Consider the following 16,824-nt stretch of genomic DNA (forward strand, 5'->3'; position numbering starts at 1 on the left):
TTTCATTACAACGTTAACATGTTTCTTAGTGCAATCTGCTAAGAAATACAGCAAGTTCTAGAAGGGTTTTTCCCAGTGTTAAAAAGAAAAAAGATAAGTGATGCACAGCAATAGTATAGAGAATTATTAAAAATTGCAAATGTCTGTAGGACACTGAGTGCAGCAGAACAGAGATCCATGTTTCTTACAAAAACACAAACTATGAAAAATACAGCAACTTTCTGATCTCATGAATACTTCACAATCACAAGACATTGAAAGACTGGGTTTGTTAGTCCAAGTGTGGAGTTAAACTAGTATAGCTGCTTGCTCTCTCATAAAACCTGACTGTGTTGAGCTGCATAATATGTACATATCAACTTCAATTTGTCCTAAACTGAGCACACTTGTACATTGCATCTGGGAACACAGCAAATATAACCAAAATCGACAATGAGTTAGCTAATTAATTTTGAAAACCAAGATGTTCAGTATAATAAATGTAAGAGAGCTGATAAACAATTAAAGATGAAGGCTGCTATCCAAATGTAACTAGTATTACTAGCCATACTTTGCAAATTATAAGGATGTCAGCAATTTTATAGGAAGCTCACCAGCTTATTTTACTATTCCAGTGAATAAAATGCATTTTCTCAGAAAGACGTCACTGTTTGTACTAGGGGTTCTCACAATTTCAATATTCTACCCACGTTAGTACTATGATTAACACAGTGATTTCATACTCCACAAAGGCAGAAGCTGGGTAGTCTCAGTCACGTCTGTGATAAAAGTAAATGTTGACTTCTTAATCTGCAACATTATGCGTATCTGTATGCATCAACTACAAACACACAGTGGTTGCCTTTAAAAAGTTATAATTTGCCAACAGCTGTCACACAGAGACTTCAAATTACCATTTTTTCTCCAAATATTTCAAAAAAAAGATCTCTGTAGTAGTGTTGGGTAAGTGGGAGGTGCTTGCTTTTTTCTTTTTAATATGTTTTTATATAGAAGTTCACAGCAAGAAACCCATCAACAGAGGAGAGCAAGTGGTAAGGTTCCATACATTTTGCTAATTTTAAACATGCAAACCATTTCTTCCTCTAACTGAAAGTTAAACATTTTATTTAAATGCAATCTACTGAAGTGTTTCAATGCTGTAAATTGCTCCACAAAGATTAGAGAATGGCACAGAAAAGGCCACAAAGCATTCTAACTAAGAGAACAAAAGTTTGTTTATTTAAACGTACATACTGCCCCTTATCTTGAACTCCCTTGACTGTGGGACTACGGGCAAAGCGCTCGCTCTCTGTCTCTTTCTGCACAACTGGAGCAGAGAAAGGAGATGAATGGAGAACAAAGTGCCCGTCTTTCATCTTTTCTCTCCTTGAGAATAGGGTCACTCTAGATTAAAGCCATTGGTAGGGCAGAGCAAGCATACCCACTGAACAGCTGTCAGACAACACCTAACTTCCAATTTACAGAGCTAAAACAAAAGCACACTCTCAGATGATAATCTCCAGGCTGAGTATCACATTTATGAAAAGAAAAAAAAATGCATGCGTCTGTTTTTCAAGTTGATTGTAAAACGTCTCTACTAGATTGCAGGTTGTGTTCCCAACTTTCTAGGAATAGCTGTCAATCCACAAAACATGGACATTGTGAAGAATGTATTCTCAGTACTCTGAAGTAATTTAAAATTCTTTTTATTTGGCTGTTTGTTTTTCCAATGTATTAAAATTAGAAACTCAGCCACGGGAGGGGAAATGCATATATTTCAGATACTATCTGTTTTTAACTACTTTAGCCATATCTCTGTCTTGCCAAACTTACTTTGGTCTCTCTCAGTAGAAACTGCAAATCACGCCCACTGAGTATACCATGGTTTTTTACGTAGCCAGGCATATGAATAGTGCTTGTCCCATGAACGGTTCCATGGACTTCCATATAGGTATGAATGATGTCCAGATAAGCCTTCTTATCCTGCAATAACAACAACAAATTGAGTTTGTTTCAGTCTTCATGCATTTCAAGTAGTAGTGTTCTATTGAAACTATTTTTCATCTCCTGTACCAGAGAGATACCTCCTGTGCCAGAGAGGGAAGAAATTCACTGGTTCTTCTGTTTTATTTTTTTTGATTCCTACAGTACTTAACCTTTTATTACACTATTAGCTTTGTTTTTCTACTGGATTAGAAGAAAGCTGTAGCTTTCTTTACGTATAGTAGATGTAGAAGTAAATCAGTATCAAAAGTACCATTCATTTGTAACGGGACAAAAAAACCCAGGCCCCTGGACAGCTGAAACCTCAGCACTGCTTAAACATACTTACCCTAAAAATACCAAAAAATTCATTCTGAAACATCAAACATAATTGTATAAGCATCACTAAAGGTGACAGGCATATACACCACTTCAATGTTCTTACTTTTGCAAATTCTCAGTACTTATATAGAGCTGGGCAAATGGGCACATAGTTAATCTTTAAAAAAGTAGTTCTCTGGACACTAGCTAGAGTTGTCACTCTGTCAGAGATGCCACATAATTAATTATTGTTCACCTTGTTTGTGAAGAAAAGGGTTAATCTCACCTTAATAGAGCTGCACTCTTGCCAACTGAATACACATCTTTACCTAAATACCTGACAAGTCCTATAAAAATACTCCACTTACCCAAAATTTCAAAGGGATTTGTAAAAGACTAGTAAAGACAACTAGAAAAGAATAGTAACAGATTTTGTTTTACCTTAAAAGAAAACCAAAAACAACAACAAACCACCCTATATACCATCCTAATCTGCAAACAAGAATTTAGCTTTCAATGCCAAATGGGATTTTTGAGTTTTACAAACTACTAACATTCTAAAACCAGTTAGCTAAAGACTGTATTTACCGCTAGTATGCAGCACAGATCAGAGACTTTACATAAATATCTGCACATAATCTCAATAATAACTCTAAAATCAGGCAACAAGTTTCTTTACTTTTTGGCAGGAAGAGAGTTTTTAAGAATTTTACTTTCAGTCACTATTTTTGTCGCATTAACTCTGCACTGTTCCTTCACAGCCACATGTGAAAGCTGGCCAACAATTTTAACGCAGTTCATTCAAATGGCAAGTAGACTGGGAAAATCCTGTTCTTTCTATTCTCGGAGCGGTAAGATATTAGGCTTAGGTGAATAAACAATGCTTTGCTAAACGGATTGCTGATATACACTTGCACATGCAGAGTATTTAATGACCGATAACAACTGGCTTCTAGCTTTAGCTTCCTCTGCTGGAGGGAACGTTTCTGATGAAGTTTGCCTGCTCCATTATTAAATCACTGTGTTCTGGCAGCTATAGCAAGATTATACTATACAGAGAATGTCCTGGGCTAATTACTATACAAAATAGCCAACAAATGGAGATATGCTTTCCTGTTTGACAAGAGTATCTGATATCTAGAATGTCCATGTCCATGTACGGAGTGCCAAGTAAAAGAGGTTTTTTCCTAGCCTGGAGGAGGTAAAAAGACAAGGATGAAGGAGCAATCTCATTGTTTCAGCAAAACCTTTAATCCACAGAAAACAAAATTTTGTTCACTAAGACAACTCCAGAGTGTATCAGGAATTAGTACAATAGCTTTCACACAGTTAAATATTTCTTCTCACCCCCTCAACTCAAACACATTTTCTCAGGAAGGTGCAGAAAGGCAAGGCACAAACAAGATGCTTTTGCATATTGTATTTCAATGGATGCAGTACCACAGAACTGATATACTGGAGAATGGTTGAGAGAGATTGAAAAGGTTGTATACAAACACAGCTGTCTGCAAAGTGAGTTTTTACATTTGATAGCCCCTTGTAGCTGCTGATGCAATTTTCATTTCATCAAATTGCCCAAATACCTGAACTACCATTTTTTAATTCTAAATGGAATAAACCAAGCATAAAAAGTGAAGTGATTTTTCTCTTTCCCATGATCATTTAGCAGACTAACCAGAGAGGTCTTGAATCCAAAGTCCCCTGTTCTCAGAGTGTGCAGTGTCCTAAACTCAGGACACTAAGACCAATTCAGAATTTGGTTATGAAACCAGGAAAAACAAGTTAGGAGGTCAACTCATCATTACAGGTAAACAAAAAACAAAATCAAGCCTACTATAAATAGTTGCTTAAAATGATGGGGCATTAAAATACATGATCCACAAGACTATTCTCCATCTGATATTTTTAAGTGAAATATTAACTGTGCAAATAAAGAATGAAAAACAGTCGGTATCTCTACAAATGCCACACTACTGTCCTTTTACCTCCCTATTTTTATCTTAAATTTATAGAACCATATTTTTTTTTTATAGCTCATGTTATATGTTGTCTCCAGACACGGTAGCTCTGAGTAAATCACCTTTTTTACACACGGGTCTCCAGCTACCATTTGTCAAAACAATTGGATCAGTAGCATCTTGCTGGCCACCATCTTTCCTGGAAAAGAAAAAGCTCTGAAAGCTAGACGGTTCATGCTGGTAACTGCAGACTGCTTTGAGCTAATGTCTTTCACGAAGGCCACTAACAAATGTGAAGGATGTACCTGCGTTCCTGCCACGTGCCCAGGAAGAGCAGTAAGCCAAACACCTCCAGCAACTGAGGCACGGACTGCTCCTGTGCAAACCTGTTGTGCAGCTACTGTAGGCACTGTGGTGTGGCAGAGGGGAGGTTGAGGTTGCACGACTCAGCTTTCCCCTGTCACCAGAAAAACCTTTGCGGGATGCACTCATCAAGAGATACAGTGCCTCATTGCTTTAAAGTACTGTAAATGATGGCCACTTCAATTAAACACAAAAACACCAACCTGGAATATACATACACCTAGAGCATTATTCTCAGAACTTGGAAAGGGTATTTCTTCCGTCCAACTGCAGGTGCTTTACAAAATTCATCAAACACACATGGGAGAGACATGGCCCTTACCACCTCTGCCCAGACATAAAAATGCTAGGGGGCTTGCTGGAGACCACATAGTATGCCAAAGGAAAAGTATAAAACAGACATATTAATTGTTATTGCTAATTAATTATTGTTAATTAATACAGATTACTTTAGAAAACAAAAGCTTGTCCAATTTTTTACTTTTCTTTTTACTTCAACTTTGAATGACTGAAAAAGTTGTTTCTCCTAGTATTTGTACAAGGACATAATTAGAAACTGTGGAGAAGCTCATATTTTGTTACCATTGCAGCCTTTTCTTCCTTACGAATGTTCAGGAGAAATATAAACGAGGCAGCCTGTTCTTGTTTCCAGACTGCAGTAGTGGTCTACTGCTAGAGATATACCTAACGCCGCCTGGCAAAGCCCACGAGCTACGCTCCGGCCTTCTATATGTGAAAACAGAGAAGGATCTGAAGCAATGACAGACATCAATGATAACGTGATCTGCCTACTGTAAGAAATATAAAACATCAGCTCAAACCTTATCAGCTAATGTCACACAAACTGGTAACATAAATGCACTCTAACTCAAGAAAAATATAAGCACGAAGGAGACAGAAAGAGTAAAATCAGGATTACATAAAACTGTAACTACTTACTTTAATGATTTAAATGACAAAATTACTAACTTCTGTTAGAGAAAATTAAGCAGTTTTGAAACAAAATACTTATCACAAAAATTATCCAGTCTTCACAATCTTTCTCACAGCTCCTTTGGAACCGCACTTCCAGGCATATGACTCTTCAAAGGTCGCTTAGATTCAAAAAGCAATTTGGAAGAGAAATCCATGAATCACTACTGAACACAGAGTCACTACCTTTGGCTTAGGAAGTCCATGAACCGCTCATCTCTGGTGGCTGCAAAACAACCCCGATTTTGCATTCTTCCTTACACATCAAGTCTCAGCTACTGTTGGGGTCAGAATACCAGACTCGATAAGTTTTTTATCTGATCTGGCCTTGCTGCCACCTTATTATCTTAAGTCTTATTTCAGTTTCAACGCTGAATATACATATATATATATATATACACATATATACATATATACATATATATATGCACACACACACACACCATCTTGTGCTCTATACCACCACTTGCTTTCCACAAAATAGGAGATACGAGATTAAAAAAACAAAAAACCCCCAGCATACCAAGACAGGAAGAAAAGTAGAGACTTCGATTCTTTATTTATAGCAGCACTTTTGGAGGCAGAGGGAGGGTGTAGGTAACATGTAAGAAATATTTCATAATAAATTCAAATTATACGAGCAGCTGTGTGAACTATATTCAAAATTCTATATGCAATTAATCAACATAATTTAGGAAAACATAGCAAAAGTAGTGACAAAATGGCACATTTTAAGCATCTCTGCAAGCGTAAACAAAACAATAAATTAACGATCCATAACCATAATTGAGAACATTATTTAAGCATACAACTGACTTCTCTCCTAATTCATAGTCTAAAACCACAGATTAAGAAAGATAGTATCTAAAGTAGCATCGATTTTTTCATCCATAATATTTAGAAAAATAATGGGACATTTACATGGTGTAGCTGTGTTTCCATCTCCAGAAGATAGGGGAGCTACTGCAGCACACTGCACTATAAAGGCTTTTTCCCTCACAATAGAAGACTTGTAGACAGTTAAAAGTAAAGGAACCTATTTGTAAAAATCTATGAATTGGTTTGAAACTACGGAGAAAAAACAAAAACAATAAAAAAAATGCACAAAAGTTGAGAAAAATCTGTTATCCTCCAAAAGAGCAATCCCCTTTCTTTTAATCAAATTAAATTTTTAAAGAATAGCTGAAACCAATAGCAATAGCTTTCCTTTGTTCCCTGCATATAAAAATTGTCTTTAATTCCTTCACAAGTCTTCCTTTCTCAAACAAAAAACTCAAAAAGCACAATCCTTCCTTTAGCTTTTTTTATTTAGTCAAAAACTATTGCTTTCATAATCAACTATAAAGTACCAGAAAAACAACATCATCATTTTATAGCTTACAGAAATCTTACTAAAATGTGTCCTTTTGCATTTCAAAAAGTCGTGAATCAACAAATTCCTTCTAGGAAAGTGTAATTTCAGCTCATAAAAGTCTATATTGTAATAAAGCAGTTCACAAGAATAATCATGGCAAGTTTTTCCATTTCAAACATTACAAAATATGAATTAAAAAAGCGAGAAAATTTAAATATAGCATTTATAAATAGATGGGCTACAAGTAAGCGAATCAAGAAATGTCCTGTACAAACAGATGTATTATCAACATCCCTTTAACTCTATTAAGCTACTTCCTGATTTTGCTTGCTTGGGTGGGGGTATAAATATTTCTTATTCTAAATCATTTCACATTATGTCCCAAATTTCAAGTTTCTCCAAAATGAATTTGAAGGGAAAAAATAATAGGCTACAGGCTAGTAATACAAAATCAACAGATCAGACTGTACCATTCACCCCATATCTGCTGCCCATAGTCCAAATTGAGACTTAGTGTATGAAAGTTCACCACTTCAAAGATAAGCCAATTATTTCTTCTCAGACTCAAAATGAAAGAGTAACAGTAACAGTCATACAAGTCTTTTCTGAAGCATTTTTTCCAGCAGCAAAAATAAGCTTGCCATTCAAGAAAGACATTTTTGTTGATCACTGACTGCAGAACTGTTATTACCGTATGCCAATTATTTCCACCTACTTTTAAAAGCTTCATGGTAAGCCTTTCTCATCAAAGAAATCAAATGACAACAGTCTGACAAGTCTTTCCTTAAGACAATGTTGACAGGAAGGCAGAGCCTAGAGTTTTAAGTTCAGTAGCTGAAAATGGAAGAAGTATAAATGCTACAACAATGCACGGTAGAAAAGCACGATGCACGAAGAGCTAAACTCTGCTTTCACTTTTCTTGATGTGGTACAGGGTGGGCACCAACAACTTTGCTTTCCCATCAGTTTGGCAGTGTAAGTTTATGATAGATTTCTGCAATTTTAGACCACTCAGATACTTTCAAAGAATATTAAATATTCACCAGTGAATGAACCCAAACACCACAGGCCAGTTACCTTACAGAAGAGTCTGAATCAGCCTCCCCACGGGATGGTTGGGATGGCTTACGGGGCAGTCTCACCTCACATTAAAAAAGGCAGAACACAACGATGTCTTAACAAATGGTTTTCAGAAAAATAAGAACTACTGGTATAGATCTTGGTGTATTTCCTAACAGGTACTGCTAAGCCTAGAGGCCCTAACACCTGGATGACTATTTGCCAAAGTCCAGTGGTATATAGTATACGGCACTTGTAACTCTAAAGTGAGATTATGACACCAATATCATGTACACTTGGAAAAATCTCTCTTTCCAAGAACTGTCATACTCTAAGACTTTTCAAGACTTTCTTGAATAATGGAATTCCTATTCTACAGAGGAAACAGAGTGGCACAAGCACTGGCAAATTCAGTGCAAAAGAGTATTAAGAGAGCTAAACATATAGTGATAAGTCACTAAGAACAGATTATGTCTCTTGGAGCTCAGATAGGAAACTGTTGAACTGTTAACCATGGAGTACTTAATGTAGAACACTAAATTTAAAAAGTGGATTTGGTGAAGATTCAGTAATTATAGACTAGCAGGTATTTTATACTCAACAAATTAGCTGAAACTACAGGAGCACACAGAATTATTTCCATACAACCAAATTTATGTTAATATACAAGAATTGTGTAAGAGCACACAATTTTTTTTGCAGAAAGAAATTCCCTCTCAAATTGTTAAGAGTTCTCTGAAGAAGCCAATCAGTGTACAGAAAAGGGTGATTCAGCTTGTGTAGTACACTTGATTTTCAGAAATAATTCTTTAAAGATTCTTAAAAACTAAGTCTCATTGGGATAGAAGAGAATCACTCTCTTGAACGAATACTCAGTATGTAAAAGGGAATAGGGAAGTGACAAGGTGTGCAGCTGATACACACTACTCTGAGCAGTAAAGTAGCAGCAAAATAAAAGTAATTTCAAAATGCTTCATGCAGAAGAACATCACAACATTGAATACTGGGAGTTCCAAAGCTTTTGAAAATGTCCCCTCAGTAACCTAGGAGCCTGAGTGACAAGGAAATAAAATAGTAGATAAATTCAACATAAATAAATGTAAAGCGATGTATGCAAGGAAAAACAATCCTAGCTTCAGAAAGGAACGATGGACTTGAATTGGCTACTACTACTCAGGAATAAAGGTTTTTCATTATGACACAGAGTTCCACGAAAAAAAAAAATTAGTCCAATTGTCTAAAAAGAGTATCACTGCACCTTTCTATAAATGCATAGTCCTCTCTGTCCTTGAATACTGTGTATGTTTCTGGTCCGTCTCAAAAAAGGACCTGAGAGACCTGGAAGAGGGGCCACAAGAATCCAAGCTAGAGAATGGTTTCTATCGTTAACTAAAGAAATCTGTAACTAATTAAGCTAGGATTCTTCAGCTTGGAAAAGACAGCTTGGCAGAATATAAAAGAGGTTTACAAAACCATGATTGGCATAAAGTATGTGGACAGCAACAAATTATTCCTAATCTCTTCCAATACAAGAAGCCCAAACAAAGCTAGTAAGAGGCAGTTTTGGATGAAACAAAAGTTAATGGCTTTCTCTGCAAGAGGCCAGAGGCTTGTGGGACTTCATGAGGGGGAATTCTGCGGAGGCAAGGCAGTTTGCACAGGTCACAGAAGAGCCCTCTAACTGCGCTCTCCGAAGTTTGCCAACAGATAGTTTATCAATGGACCGCTAGACTCAGGAAATCCCCCATAGTGGGAAGAAAACTGGAGGGAGAGACAATATGCAAGGGAAGTATTATTTAAACTTGTCATGCTCACACTTTTCTTTGAACGTCCATTTATGGTCCTTTTGTTAGATACCTACAAAACGTATATAAATAGTATATATTTGCACACAAATAATCTTTGCATATAAAAAGAATAAAATGTCTCTGTAAGGATTGTTGTTCTTCATGATCTGCTGGAATTCCTGCTCATTCAGTTCCCTCTCCTCATCTTTGGCTATCTGAACTCTTCTTGCAGTTTTTCATCCATGAAGTTTTCTCCAATGCTTTGTCTGCACTAAGGTTTTCGAAACCTTTGCCCATTTTGCTGCCATCAAACACTAACTAATGCCCGATGAGGAATTTCCTGTCTTTTGAAAGGGAGTCTCTGGCACTAACAACGGGTCAGACTTGTGCACTACAAGAGCTGAAGCAGAATACTGCAGGCGTACAGGAGAAAACAGGCAAGATCAAGTGAACAAAAAACAGTTAATGTGTTGTTTTTGTGATAATCAAATAGTAGCAGGTGATTGTGTTAACCAGTATCATAAAACCTCAGTAATTCATTTTGTAGGTACAAAGTGATGAAAAAAAAAAAGCCAAGCCAAGAGCCCAGCTGATCACTGACCTGTTCTTTCTTTAAAGTGGTTCTTAAAAAGCTATTTCACAATAAATGTTGAATAAATCTTCAAAAGTGTACGTATAAGATAGAAAAGGCTACAGTGCTGCTGCAAATTTGGAGGAAGATGAAATGAGAAGATGCCAGGTTTGTGTATGCACTGACTGTGCGTGAGAGAAAGGGCGAGGACTTTTTCTTCCTTTCGTATCTTCTAGCTTCAAAGGTGAAATGAAACGTTCAAAGTACGTCGTTAACAATGAAGTGCAAAAAGCAATCAGAAAGAAGGGAAAGGTGATGCTGGCTGCAGCAAGACGCTCATCTGTGCTGGTAATAGAAACACAGCCTAGAAGTATATTCTCCTCTAACTTATCCCCACTCTCTTCCTCCCACCCAATCCAATAAGGCACAGAATGGGGAAATTATATATATCCCAAGGAACTATAAAGGGGAGAAGTTCAGCAAGACAAACTTAATTATGTAATTTCCTGTTAAGAGCAAGTTAAAAAGTAACCATCTCCCATATCCAATTTTTTGAAACATTTTATGCAGACAGTAACCATTTAAAAATTCCCATCTTGTCAAGTGGCACTACTAACAAAAATCGTTCACTATTTTGCCTCTCAATATTTAAATATTTTAGTGCAACTGTACTTGAATATGTTGAAATACAAACTTCCTGCAGGTAATCAGCTTATAATTATATATTACATATTCATGGCTATTTTCTAATACAGGCAATATTCTATCTTCTTTCAGGGCATTCCACAAAAAACAATACAGCAATTAATTTAAAACGAATCCCAAATCACTTTTCCATCAAGGACTGAGGGTAGAAATAACAGAACAGTATGATGTGGAGTTGCACGAAGGCCACCAGACCTCTACCTAAAAAGGAGTGAAGATGACATGAAAGGCTTTGACATTCCCTTTTAATTGAAATTAAATTAACTGAATTGATAATGGCAAGTATTACGGGTTTCATTCGCATTTTATTCATTCCATTGCACTCAGGCAGACAAAGGTCACTTGTCATTAGTACTGCCAGAAATCCAGACAGAAACTCAAACCTTTGATTACAACCAACACATTCAAAGCTTGGCAAATGCTGTCTTTGGTAGCTTACCTATAAGGATAACCTTTAGAAACACACTTAGCACCTCCTGTTTGTACTCCTCAACCCACTTAAGACTGATTTAGTTATCACAGCGAAATGATCAAGACGATTGAGGTTTCTTGCAGTCTCTGCAGTGTACATGCTTTACGATCTCCATCAAAACTTGTCTGGACATCCCTACTGTAAAACGGGATTAATGCCACTGGTCTCAGTCCATCGACTAACGTCTTTTTTCTGTATCCAGCAGAACTGCCAGAAGAGATCACTCTATTCCTCTCCCTCTAACTCATCATCTTCATATCAGAGCTTAACCCTCCTGAAATGATGTGGCAAGGCAGAACACTGCCTGCAAGCAAACCATAATTCTCTTTAGCTGCAATAAGGCAAGCTGGTTTGAACAATTCAAACAGGTGGTGCAAGCTAGTGCAATTCTGTCCAGCCATGCAGCGCATCAACAGAGCTGGGGATACGGGGATTTGTAGCAAAGGGAAAATGACAAGAAATTTGGGACCTGTCTTCTACAGGCCAAGGTGGATGCAGAAAAGGAGATAGGTCCGTAATTACATGAAACCTTGACGGCAGTTATTCTGGTCCCCCCTACGGGGAAAAAAGGAAATCACTCTGAACTGACTGGTATCCTGTGTGTATCTTAGTTCCGTATCAGACGCAATTGGTTTCAAATTAAATGAGTTATTTGCAAGTGATATTCCTAAAAAGCTCCTCAGTCTGGACTTCAGAACATTCTCCCCTCCACGCTGCACTTCTCTTAATGACTGATTACAAGCAACAGTGACACGTGTATTCTGTGGAGATTACACTTTTGTTAATTGGCCATATCCAATATAAAGAAAAGTAGCAGGATAAATAGATTAATCTGGGTTCAGTACAAGCCATAGTGGCAGATGGAAAGAGCATTAAACCAGGAAAAAGAAGGAAACATGAAATAAGCAAATTACACAGACACAAGATTAGTTCAAGCTTTCTGTTGATCAGAAGAATTGCATTTTTTTTATCACCCTCAATAAGACTTTCCACATTGTCACTGATGCAAACCCTGTCTGCAGTGATTGTACCAGTGCACAGGAAGCATGGGCATGCAAGTTCCAGTTGTGATGCTATTGATGTTACAAGCATACAGTATACACTTTAATATGGCTAAATATTAAGTCATATATCTTGGAAGAAAAAACGTAGGCAATATTTATAAAATGGAGCAGTGTCTTGAAGAGCAGCAGTTCCAAAAAGAAGCTGAAAGGGACAAAAGGGTCTTGGCTGAGAAGTCATTTTGACATGAGTTCCCACTGCTGAAAAGATAACATGCATAATAACGCATACAGTGTTTCTTTTTCTTTTGGTACTGGTATGGCCAGTGTGCCCATTGCTAGCATTAGCATTTCAAGAAGAAAGCGAACAATCTTGAAGAGGTTCAGACAAAACAAATACATGAGAACACTTAAGGATTAGAAAGTACGAAGTTTTCAACAGTTCAGTAGAGGCTTTTGAGAAAGACGACTTTGAGGTCGATCTATGTATTTCTATAGGGTAACAGAAATGTTATCAACCCATAGACCAAGCATATAATTGATACAAAGTATGGAAATTAAAAGTTAAATTAAAAGGAATCTGAATCAGAAATAATGCAGAAGTTAAAGACAGAGGGCAATTATTTAAGGAATTTACCAGGGAAAGTAATAGGGTTTCCACTGAGTGCTACTTAAAAATCAACATTGGATATTCTTTTCCGAAAAGCCATGATCCTGTCTGAATCAGTTCATGAATATCCTGTCTGTCATACAGAACCTCAGGGTAGAGGATTACAAGGCTCTCCTCCAGGCATATAAGCTATTAATACATATTGCTGAATTAATGTAGACTGAATAAACTGATAAAGATATATATGTCAGCTAAAAAATCCTGGTGACCAAGCAACAATCTTGTTCTCGGATCCAACTACTACTCAACAAGTTGTTCTGCTGGTATGTACTTCCTACCAATCAAGTCAGGAAGTATAGATGATCATTACATCCAGCTGTTCCTGAGAGACTGATAATGAGATCAGGAACCGAAAGTACAAGAGCCTCAGCCAGACAGAGACTCAGATTAAGGACACCAGCTCTATTCAGCATTCAGCAGACAGAAAAACAGATTGCAAATGGCGAGATACTAAGTCATTCTGCAACACTGAGCCAAATATGCAGTCCTTCAAATTCCCATTACTTTAAACAATTGCTGCATTTTCTATTTTTTTTTCCTGGTATTAGCACTGTAAAAACTTCTATTATTTTATGGAGACAAAATAAGCATCCTAATTATTGACATGTAAATCAAGCCCTTGTCAAAACAGGGAAATGGCACTCAACTCTCCAAACACCATGCACCTATCTAAGCATACACTAGAAGCTTTTGTAGTTTTTCTTCCATCAGTGAAGACTGAATAAAAATAGCAAAGGATTCGTCTCGATCAAGGCACGCAGATGTTTCCTCATCAGAAAGGCTCCAAAATGTTTAACTCAATTCTTTAAATACGTTTATTCTAATAACAATAAAAAAACAAAGCTGAGTAGATTTCAAGAGCAGGGATACTTTAAGTTATGAGTTATGCCTTATTATCTTCATGAAAGTAAATCTGGCCACATATACGTAGACGGAAAACTCACCTTCCAGAAGCTATCCACTTTGCCATAAACTAGAGACTGATTCTGCCTTTTGATGTCGTTAATGTGTTTAATGTCACTAGAATTCAGATGTTGCTCTACCACAAATCCAAGGAAGCTGTTATCCGGAGTATGAGCTGTAAGAGATAGAACATATTCAAAATCTTTTAAAGTATCACTTAATGTTTTAAGCGAGTGGCTGTTGGCAGAAAAGTAGTTGTAAGAATCATATTATTCAATAGATCACTTCTATACATACATACTGAGATACACATTTGTTTGCTATATTATTATTAATAATTCTTATTAACATTAAGTCCTGCTGCACACATCTACTGAAGTAAGCAGTTATTTTCTGGCTCATTTCCTGCCTACAATAAAAATTCTGTATCTGGACATAGGCCAATGATAATGAGTTTCTGTGTGCTCAGCTTTGTTGTGGGAGATAAGAGAACCAGAAGGAATTCAGCTTGACAATCTCAGAGGACACAGTACCAACAGTTAAAAAAAACCCCACTGTATACATGTTTTAAAACAAAGTAAGTTGATGAATAGCATAAATAAACTTAAGTAACTTTTTGGGTTCATCTCGTGTGTCGGAAGGGCTAACCCCAAACATCCAACTCACTGTACATTATGCATCCACCTTGAATAATAGCCTATAAAGTCATACAAAACAAGAAATCAAAATACAGTTTTCATTGTTTAATTCACTCAGAAATCTATCATAAAACACTAAAAGGTGACAGCTAAAGAAGTTAGCAGAAGTTCTGCATTAATCCAGTTCCCAGAAAAAAAAAATGCCTGCACAGGAGCTGCAGTTTACTCTGAACTCTTCTATATTATTCTCTGTCTTTACCGGTCTTTATGCAGCAGCGACATCCAGTAATGCCAGCCACTATTCTCCTCCTATGAGGAGACATAGCTGCAGGCTCAGTACAACCAAGTTTCCTTTTCTTTTTTTTCCATGGTGTGCTTAATTCTAGGGATGGTCTCTAGTGTTCAAGGCTTTAGCTAAGAGCTATACCTAGTGTATAAACCTCCCCCACATTTTGAGACAGATTTTACGCATATCTAGAGGTGTTGTAGCCTCCCAGGGCTACATAGAAATATGCTGCAATAAATACTATGAACTCCTACATAAGCCTCCCCTTTTTAATTCTGTCATGCAAGTTGAAAGCTTCTTAGTAAGCATAGATGCCCAAGTGGAAAAAAAACAAATCAAAACAAAAAACAGAAAGAACAAAACAAAAAGACCACCACCACCCCAGGCAGACATGACACATGCCATGCTAAACCTATATTCAAAGTTCTAAAAGAAAAAAAAAAATATATTGCAATTATTAGGTTTTTTTTCTTGTTGATTCTTGAAAATCAGCCAACTAGATAATGCAGTAGAACAAAGAAATCATACACAGTGTACATTATCCTCTGTCTTTAGATTTAGTCTTTCTAAATACAATTACTCTTTTTCACAAAAAAATCCTCAGTAACAGCCAGGCACTCACTCAGATCCAAGGACTTGTTAGAATTTAGCACAATGAATGGCACAGTGCAAATATGCCTCAGAAAAGCATTTTTCCATTCTTTCATGTTTTTGAATAACAGATCGCATCTGAAGGAGAAACAAGGAAGCACATACTCAAAAGAAAAAACAAATCTTTGTTACAGTTAGCATTTGTGATCAAGTAGTGGTATTCACTGCCTCAAAGATCACTGACAGGAAGCATTCAAAAGAATATTTAAGCAAGATCATGTACTTTTTAAAAGCATTAGTGCTGTTACTTTGCATAGAAGAATTTAAGCAAAAATATATAAAAAGGGGAAAAGCTTGTGCTTCAAGAAGACTCAGAGAACATGGTGAAGCACTTTGCTAATATACCACAAGTTAGTATACTGCTTGCTTGTTGTTCACTAGTAATCTTCAGCCCTTATAACCAGAGTCCTCAAAACATAGTAAGAGTCTGTGGCTCTTGGGAAGATGTTCAAGGTTCCAACCTAGGATAAAATCCTTACTGATGCATAACAAACTTTTTAATCACAACCCATGAAAGACTGTGCTACCTCTGCAATAGAGGGAAAAAAACACAAACAAATTTTAAATATCACAAAACTTGTCAATTCTTTTGTGTCTAGCACAAAAGGAAGAAAAATTATTGAAAAATCTATTGCACTGAAATCACTCATGCTTCAGAACAAGTTTGCTTGTAATCTACTCAGCAATCTTCCTGCAGAGGGAAGAACAGCAGTCCTTTCTAGTATTAAAAACCAGAAATGGTTATTTCTTTAAGTTCCAACATAGTCTTACTATTCCGATAATTCATTATGAACCAATTTGCTCCGAACATGAGAATGTCACCTACAACAGAGGTGACATAACAGAGAATTTCTCTATTGAAAAAGTTTACCTTCCTTCACATTTCATAGAGTGGGGTTGAGGAAAGCACACCCATAGCACACAGTTGGACCACAAGCATTCACGCAACTATCTGATCAGGACCTCACACACAAATTTCTGAACAACTAGACTACTTAAACACGGTACAATCAAGCCTAGAGCTCATCTTCCCTTTAGGACATAAACCTACAAATATTAGCTAAGGTCTCAGGAAGTGAAAAGCAAATTCTGTGGATGTGGAACACATGCTGTGGATGGTCTATTACCATTCAGGAACAAACTCTGCAACT

The 16,824-nt window shown here is 36.8% G+C and overlaps 1 protein-coding gene across 1 annotated transcript in view; it reads right to left on the reverse strand.

Moving 5' to 3' along the window:
• The window catches only part of MGAT5 (alpha-1,6-mannosylglycoprotein 6-beta-N-acetylglucosaminyltransferase), a 132,214-nt gene that overhangs the window by 24,149 nt on the left and 91,241 nt on the right, over positions 1-16,824 (reverse strand). The window contains exons 11-12 of the mRNA XM_062579271.1: positions 14,140-14,273; positions 1,813-1,962 (exon numbers count right to left, since the gene is read on the reverse strand). Of these exons, the coding sequence (XP_062435255.1) occupies positions 1,813-1,962; positions 14,140-14,273 (284 nt within the window). The remainder of the gene's footprint in view (positions 1-1,812; positions 1,963-14,139; positions 14,274-16,824) is intronic.

Source organism: Rhea pennata, chromosome 6 (assembly GCF_028389875.1).
Source record: "Rhea pennata isolate bPtePen1 chromosome 6, bPtePen1.pri, whole genome shotgun sequence".
In the NCBI taxonomy this organism is placed as follows: Eukaryota; Metazoa; Chordata; class Aves; order Rheiformes; family Rheidae; genus Rhea; species Rhea pennata.